The 8606-nt window shown below is 38.9% G+C and overlaps 2 protein-coding genes across 4 annotated transcripts in view; one reads left to right on the top strand and one right to left on the bottom strand.

Annotated features, from left to right (window-relative positions):
* Window positions 1–842: 842 nt before the first annotated feature.
* Window positions 843–3283, top strand: LOC104601371 (transcription factor AS1-like). Its single transcript, XM_010264673.3, has one exon. It carries the CDS (start codon window positions 2030–2032, stop codon window positions 3188–3190), a length of 1161 nt encoding a protein of 386 aa, XP_010262975.1. The 5' UTR covers window positions 843–2029; the 3' UTR covers window positions 3191–3283.
* Window positions 3284–4626: 1343 nt separating this feature from the next.
* The window catches only part of LOC104601358 (methionine aminopeptidase 1B, chloroplastic-like), a 30321-nt gene continuing 26341 nt past the window's right edge, over window positions 4627–8606 (bottom strand). For all 3 annotated transcript variants that reach the window (XM_088901776.1, XM_088901775.1, XM_010264653.3), the window contains 2 exons: window positions 7114–7161; window positions 4627–5033 (listed from right to left, as the gene is read on the bottom strand). In XM_088901776.1, coding sequence (XP_088757902.1) covers window positions 4888–5033; window positions 7114–7161 — 194 coding nt within the window. In that variant the 3' untranslated portion in view covers window positions 4627–4887. The remainder of the gene's footprint in view (window positions 5034–7113; window positions 7162–8606) is intronic.

Raw genomic sequence — 8606 nt, 5'->3', positions numbered from 1 at the left:
GTTCAGTCTCAAGGTAGAAGATAATAAACAATATCTTCTTTTGAAGGGTAATTTTAACAATTTCAATAGATAATTGACGGACAGGGACCAACTTAATACTTTTTAAAAATTTAAATACTACAGTGACACGTTTCAAAATTCAGATACTAACTTGATACTACCCCAAAATTTAAGGTACTAAATTAGAATTTTCTCTATTTTATAATTCATTTACGATAACAATAGCTCAGGGGAAAAAAACTGATTCAACTTGTGATCCGGATGGTGCAAAGTGCAAAGGCGTCCAATTAATCCGTAATCGTCATCAGTACATTTCATATATATATATATATATATATATATATATATATATATATATATATATATGCGTATATATGCGTGTGTGCGTTTCTGCATCTCTTGCCTTGTATATGGATGGATCATTAATGCCTTAATGAGACAGTTTTGTTCAATTCAAATGACCAATTTTGGGTGGTGATCAGGTGGCTTTCTGTCCATTTTTTATGGATGGATCGAGTTTGGGAGCCAGAGAGAAACTGATCCACCCACACCTGACACCACACGGCCTTTATTATAAAACACAAGCATGCATGAAGCATCCAACTCACTCATCATCCACCACGTGTAGCACAAGTGAACTACCACGTTGACATCTCAAGAGGTAACAGTTAACAGAGGGGATTTATATCGCTGGTTCTGGCAGGACAGCGCCATGAGCAACAAAGCAAGAGCAACAGTCAGTCACCATTCAATGCACCAAGCAAGAAAGAGAGAGAGAGAGAGAGTAACTGATCACAGATTAACCTGCACGAAGAGATCCGACTGAGAACTTATTTAATCAACTTAAATTCACCCTCTCTCTCTCATATCTCTCTCCCCTACTGTACAGTAAATAACAAACATTTACATCACTTTATGGATAGATTCTCTTTTCCCTCAGACCCAGATATGTAGATTTATCTCCTGGTCTTTACCCGAAAAAGAAAAAGAAAAAGAAAACTCCTTATCAATCAATACAATGGAATAATGGGGTGGTCACTACTTACTACTCCAGGTGAGGTGGGATCTCCCTGGATGTGGCTGTAGTAGTTGTCACATTCACATACAGCCCATCAGTAATTCGGTATTACTATCCTGAGCTTCACCTCAGCACTTCTTTTCTATACTAGCTATTTCAGTGGAGAGTGCCTCAAAATCAGACAACGACCTCTTCTCGCCTTCTGATAATCGAGGTTTCATAATTATCAAAATCATTAACCTACAAAAAAAGAAAATCCACCAGACCAATTACATCGCTTTCTGTTTGTCTTACTAACTTCCCTACCCATTCTCATCATGTAGCTAAGCTAACGTCGATGATAATAATGAACAAATATAAGGGCTTCCGTCATGAGCCGTCTCCTTAACCAAGCTCATTTTTTCTCAGAGAGCTTGGACTCTTTTCTCAGAGATCCATAATACATGGACTGTTCACTGTAGTACTTGACACATCACAATTCCCACCGCACGTAAAGACAGAAAAGCAGGACTACGAGCCTCTTCAGTATCAGATCCCAGAAAAGCTTTGCTGCGTCCCTTTTTCGTCTCTAGTCGCTTACTGTAAGTCACCATCTCTCTCAAGTCTCACCCAAAGTGGGACCTGGCTGTTCAGGACGAGCTGCGTTCTGGTCCAGTCGTGTAATTTTGTTTATGTTTTTCCTGGTGTTATGAATATTTTCTATCTACCAAAAAAAAATCTCTCTCTCACCTAATTATAGAGACCAACCCATCACCATGCAATTGTTTTCTATCTCTTCTAACGTTTCTCACTTGAATCGGATCAATATTAATCTCTTATATGCTGCTACTCTCACCACAATCCACACCACCTCCTCTCTCTCTCTCTCTCCTTGTAAGCCCCAGAACTCCCATTCTGTATCTGATCCTGATATTCTTTAAAAAAGAAGAAAAAAATGTGGGTTTAGATGGATGAACTGTTTATCTTCATCTGCTGCTTCAAAAGAGAAAAGGAAGGAGATATGGTTAGGAGATGAAGGAGAGGCAACGTTGGCAACCCGAAGAAGACGCACTCCTCCGAGCCTACGTTAAGAAATATGGGCCAAAAGAATGGAACCTCGTCTCACAACGTATGGGCAAACCCCACGACCGAGACGCCAAATCTTGCCTCGAGCGCTGGAAGAACTACCTCAAGCCAGGTATCAAGAAAGGATCGTTAACCCTTGAAGAACAGAACCTCGTCATCTCTCTCCAGGCTAAATACGGCAACAAGTGGAAGAAAATCGCCTCCGAGGTCCCCGGCCGCACCGCCAAGCGCCTCGGCAAGTGGTGGGAAGTCTTCAAAGCGAAACAGCTCAAACTGCAACAACAGCAGCAGCATCAGAAAACCCATCAGCAACAACGTCCCCTCCCCTCGGACTATCCTGACCCATCTACAGCATCGTCAATCCCACCACCCACCACCACTCTTCACGGCCAATACGACCATATTCTGGAAACTTTTGCAGAGAAGTACGTTCAGCCCAAGCTGCTTAAGCTCCAACAGCGACAACCACAACCATCGCTTCTACCTCCCTCGTTACTGATGCCTAGTCACCTCTCGCTCCCCGAAGCTCCTCCTCCTATTCTATCACTGTCCACCACTGTTCTACCTGCCTGGATGAACACCCCTAATTTGGTCTCCTCGACTCCATCTTTGTCTTCCTCGTCTTCTACTACCCCTTCACCGTCTGTCAGTCACTTACATTCTCCTCAGGAGCCCACTTGTCTGGACTCGGTTTCGCAAGAGATGGGACTGACCCACCAGCGTTTCTTCACGCTTCATGAAATGGGCGTGCTTGCTCAGTACTGTAAGGAGATAGAAGAAGGGAAGAAGAACTTGTTACAGCGAAAGAAAGAAGCTACTTGGAGGCTGAATCGGTTGGAGCAGCAACTGGAGTCGGAGAAGGCAAGAAAGATGAAGGAGAAGATGGAGGAAGTGGAGGCCAAGATCAGATGTTTAAGAAATGAAGAGATAGCTTACCTTGATAAGATTGAAAATGAATGCGAAGAACAACTTAAAGCCATTCAAATAGAAGAAGAAGCGAAGGAGGCCAAAATGGTAGAAGCATGGTGTAGCAAGCAAGTTAAACTCGCTAAACTTGTAAAACACATGGGCATTCACAGATTCCATCTTACAAAAAACTTGTATTAACTCACCAATGTTCTCTTCCGATTTGTAATAATCATCTTTTTCATCTCTCTTTTTTTTCATGAGTAATATGATATATAGTCTGGTTTTACCTGCTCTATCGTACTCAACTGTGGTAATGAGTATTTAAATCCTAGTTTTAAGAGAGAGAGAGAGGGGGAGAGGAAGAGGGTGGTGGGCCTGGTGGCCTGTATACCCAATAAGGAAGCTGAGAGACACATTGATAGAGAGAGAGAGAGAGGAGGGTGGTGGCCTGTATGCCCAATATGGAAGCTACGAGAGTATCCCTGTTTCAAATAGTGTCTGGCCACCCATCTTTATTTTGCAATTATTAATGAAACCAAATACTACAGATTCTATGCTGTCTATGCCCTTCACGGCTAGAGCCCTAGAGAACAAAAACAAGAAAGAATGATCAAGGGAAACTGGGAAAGTTCCTCGAGTGAGTGGTTAAGAAAATGGTAGAAGATAGTTATTGGGTTAGTACTTGCGGTGTGCGTCATAGGATTGCCTATGAAACGTGTGCAACTGTGCATTATGGATGTATGATATATTGATATGGTGGCCATGGCTTCTACTTCTGTGAGAGTGTGAGGTCATTTGCTTGCCCATTAAATCATCCATTGAATACGCCCATGTCCTTCAGTTCAGACTTCGAGAGTTTCCTTAGCACCCAGGTGTATAAGATCACTCAAATGGGGCGACTGCTCAAATGGAGTGTCATGAGATGATCCATTACAAATCCTGCTGGGCAATGTAGCCCTAGAAGGAAGCCCAACAAGATAAGCTTATTTGGTCCACATTAAGCGAAGGTGCAATAAGTTTGGCGCCAATTTTAAATGCAAGTTAACACACCATAGATAGACTATAGACATTGCTTACCAGAAACCGATTACCAAATCTGCCCTTCACCCATTCACCGACTGCATATATATGAGTATGACCAGGTTTTTCCTTCATCTCCTAGTTCAAACGTGGAAAGACTAATTCAAATGATAGAGAAGATGATTTGAAAGATTGGATTTTAGGATTATCTTAGTATCTTACAACCACAACTATGTTAAACTCTACACCATCAGTCCATCGCTATTCGCCTTTTGAACCAGGTGCAAAACGGAAACAAGGATCAAAATATCGATCGAGCATAAGGCATATCGTGTCTGCAACTGATATAATTATGATAGAAAAATACTTTTGTAAATCAATCTGTATCCATAGTGGTATAATCACTCCCCAAGGTGTTTTCTTGCACCAACATGTCTCTTGCGCTTCCTTTAATCTAATAACTGCACTCACCTGCTGCACCAGGACCTATTTAGTTCCATTAATGGCCTCTGTTCTCACAATGTTATCCATATCCCAAATCTTGGGATACTTTCACAGTTTCCACTATTGAATGAAATTCATTCTAGTCTTTTGCCATTTCTTGGATGATGAAAGATCAGGAAGGCTCGAAGGAATATATTGTCATCACAAATGTGAGAAAGCAGGTACTCTACAAAATATACACATGATATCTTTAACACCAATTACAAGGTGACAGTTTGCACCAGTGAAGTAAATTGGTGCAAGCTCTAAAAGAACAAGGGGAAGACCGAAGAAATGACCTGAAGTAGTAAAAAAATTATTCAAGAACTGATAATTTGACAAAAGAACATGAACCATCAAAAAAATTACTAATAAAGTTGACATATCTGATATCAGAACTTTGTCAATATTTCAGCACCAGTCCTGGTAATCAAAATAGTATGTTCAAACTGTGCAGCAGGACTGCCATCTGCAGTGAGAGTTGTCCAATTATCACTCCATGTTTTATACTCGATGCTTCCAGCTGTAAGAATAGGCTCTGCAGTAAAAGAAGAAAATTAATGTCAAGTCTCAATAAGGTTCCATTTCAACATGGAGCAAGTATTAACACTTCCACAGGTATAAATTTTGCAGAAATTTAGGGGATTGATTTCAGAACATTCCAGTTTTTTTGTAAACTGGGAAAAGCACTAGTGAAAAGACAGAATTAACTGGCAAGTGTAAAAGTCAAAAGACTCGAACCGGGGGAGGGGGCTATTGTCTTTTGAGGCATGAATCTTTTGTATGATTAAATATGTGCCCCCATTAAAAAAATAATAAGAAAAACTTTGGGTGTCCATATTATTTCAAGTAAAATTAAATTCTTACAACTTGATAATATGGTACATTTTAGTGACAGAAACTATAGGTCAAAACATGATTGAGAAATTATCTGTGCTGTTTGTTCCTTATGTTCCTTGTCGGTAGAGAATCATAAATGTCATCCATAAATAACTATAAAACGAATCTAATAAGAGCCATATGCTTTTGTACGACTGATAGCATGAAATAAGCACTAGTGCATCCTGACACATGTGAACTAAGGGTTGGGATGTCATGCCCCCTATGAGCATTTTTAAGTCAATCTAGAGATTTCTCCATTTGATCAATGCCAGAGCAACAACCTACATATCCCCACATTACAACCCAAACTTGAAAAGACCACACCCTATTGAGTGGGAAGGCTTGAGTTTCAAACTGTCTATATTGGACAAACTGAATTTCTCAGATTTTCTAGTCAATCTCTTCCTTTCATTGAGATGTTCCTTTGAGACACCCAATCAGATACTTTCACATGATCACTCATCTTCTTACAAGGGTCAGAATGCAAATTCTTGCATAGGAATCCACTTAGTTTAAGAGGTGGGCACTTGTCTTTCCTCCATTACAAATTGTATAGTATTTCTATATATGCTGCAAAACTCTTTTATTTTTTGATAAATAAGGAGGTGAGCTATACATGCTACAAGTCTGTATACAACCATCATTAACCATGTATTTGGCAGTTACAGGCAGGAGATCATCGGCTTCCATCAGGGCAAGCCCATGCCCACACCATTCCAACCGCCTTTTGCAACCTTGCATTGGGAATATCTCCCCATGAAATAAAGTACAGAAGTACGGAGATATTCTCAATGCGAGGTTATAAAGGCTGCTCGAACAGGCTTTGCCCTGAACGAAGACGAACTCTGCAGGCAGGATATCATGCCATACTTCCTCCTCAAACTCACTAATACATCTAGAGCCAATCTTCAACCCTAATCTCCTATACATGCTACATGATAGGGCTTATGTTCTTATCCATCCTTCAACTTCCCAATTGACTTCTGTAGATATGACATTGGCTTCACTAGATCAAAAACCATTGTTACAACTTTTCAACCATATCTCATCCATTATCCTTTTCCTATAAGGATTTGCTGTCTCCAGTGTTCCTGTCCATGCATTATTTCCACTAATCAGGAGACTAAATCTTTCACATAGTCAAGATTTCTTTTTTTTTAGTCCTGATTATGCACCTATGATAATCTGACCTTCATTTTATCCCAAGTATACATATTGGACAAAGCAGGATATAGGTGTGAGTATGAAAATAGGAATTAATGATACTATTAATGTTAAATATGTAAAAGTCAAATGAGTAATGCAAAAGAAATACAAATGATATAGTACAGATTAATTTTGTGTAAAAGCTACTTAAATTCTCCTTTTTTTTCTCTACAATTTAAACTTAATGCATACTGTAAAACTAGTTACTAGAGCATAGAAGTTTCTGCTCTTTCCAGTTTAGTTTATTAAATAATATCTATAAATCATTATAGAACATGGAAAATGAAGTATATGGAAGCATGCTGCATTGACGCATTTTTGTATTATACTATAATGCTTTCAGGCTATATTAGAATTCTACATTTTTATTGATTACCAGTCAATCATTAATCATGCCATAACAAGGCTGTATACATTCTTTCATGTACACACTTCTGGAAGATGATTCTATCTGGAGAGGATAAATGATCTATTACATCTTAGAAGAAAAAAGTCTGCAGTTATTATAAACATAGAACTGATGTGCTTACCAATGGTAAATGTTTGACCTTCAACCATGCACCCAGGTTTTTCATTTCCTGTCAAATGATCAACTATTATATTATGAAGATAAGGAAACCAAACAATAGAAATAAAAACATTAGAAGAAATAATATTATAATCAACTAAGAGAATTTATCCTACAGACTAGGAAAATCTACAAACCAAAAACCATAGACACTGTAAAACTAAAAAAGAATATGCCAACATATGCTCTTGACTTTATAATCTCTAATCAGCAATTGCTCTTATACAGAAATATAGTAGACTACAGAGCTGCATCATCACCTTATTTATTGACTTACTAAATGAAGAACATGTTGAGTTTTGGGCTGATATCAGTTGTTTTTATTTACATAGCATAGTTAAGGAGTTATCGGGCCCAAGGCCCATTAGCTTATATTTAAGTTAAGAGTGTTTATTTACATTTTTTAAGTAACTGACTTACTAAGGGCATACTTTGTCTTTGTATTCAGTTTTTTATTTGTGAGTATATAAGCTAATGAAAGGAGCGGCCAGACCTAATTTTGGCTTCTCCCATTCTCTTCAATTTCTCTCCTCTTTTCTTCTCTACATAAACCTTCTCTTCTCTTTCTTTTCTTCTTTCTTACACAGGTTTTATATCAAAACAGATCTTCTAAACTTTTCTAATTGGTATCAGAGCCAATTTAGAGAATGTTTGAGTTGTTCCATCATGCAGCCCTAGATCAGCCAACTGCATGATGAGGTAAAGGGCTGATTGAGGACTTCAGGTAAGTCCAGTTTTTGGAATTTTTGGTGGATTTGCAACCCCTTGTAGCTGGTCTAGAATTTAGCACCAAAATCAGGAAGAACTGGAGAAAGGGGAAGAGTCCTGATTTAGTAGGACTCTTCAATCTTGACCTAAGAAGTGGCGCTCTGGTTTTTTAGGGTTTCTTGAGTTTTTCTGAAGAGGGTGGTTCAAGTCCTAGTCTTTTTGGAGGCCTCTGGAGGGAGCGGCAACCTCTTCTCTTTCTTCTCCTGCTTCTACAGAAAAGGGAATCTTTAGAGGGAGGGGCTTCTAGGGTACTAGGAAGGTGTTTGAGGTTTCTAAAATTTTTTATGGGCTAACACAGCTAAGGAGATTTGGGATGGAGTGGAGAAACTTATCCATAGAATATGAATGTTGCTAGAGCCTACCAGTTGAAAAACCAAGTGATTGTTACTAGGCAGGGAGATAAGCCTATTGCCATTTATTTTTCAACCCTCAAAACCTTATGGCAGGAGATAGACCATTTGGAAACTGTGGTTTGAGAAAGTAGCAAAGATTCAACAACTTATCAAAAACTGGTAGAGAAGAATAGGGTTTTTGAGTTTCTAGTAGGACTTAACTCTGAATATGACATTGCACAACAGCATATTCTTTCCCGAGACAGTGTAAGGGCCTATTCGTTTGCTCTAAAGTCTGACATCTGAAAGTGCAATAATTACATTAAGAGGTATATTGGTATTGGTGAACTTTTCT

This window comes from Nelumbo nucifera, chromosome 3 (assembly GCF_055504915.1).
Source record: "Nelumbo nucifera cultivar China Antique chromosome 3, China Antique-T2T, whole genome shotgun sequence".
NCBI classification, from domain to species: domain Eukaryota; kingdom Viridiplantae; phylum Streptophyta; class Magnoliopsida; order Proteales; family Nelumbonaceae; genus Nelumbo; species Nelumbo nucifera.
The sequence above is the reverse complement of the archived record's forward strand: the minus strand, read 5'-3'. Positions and strand labels throughout refer to the sequence as shown.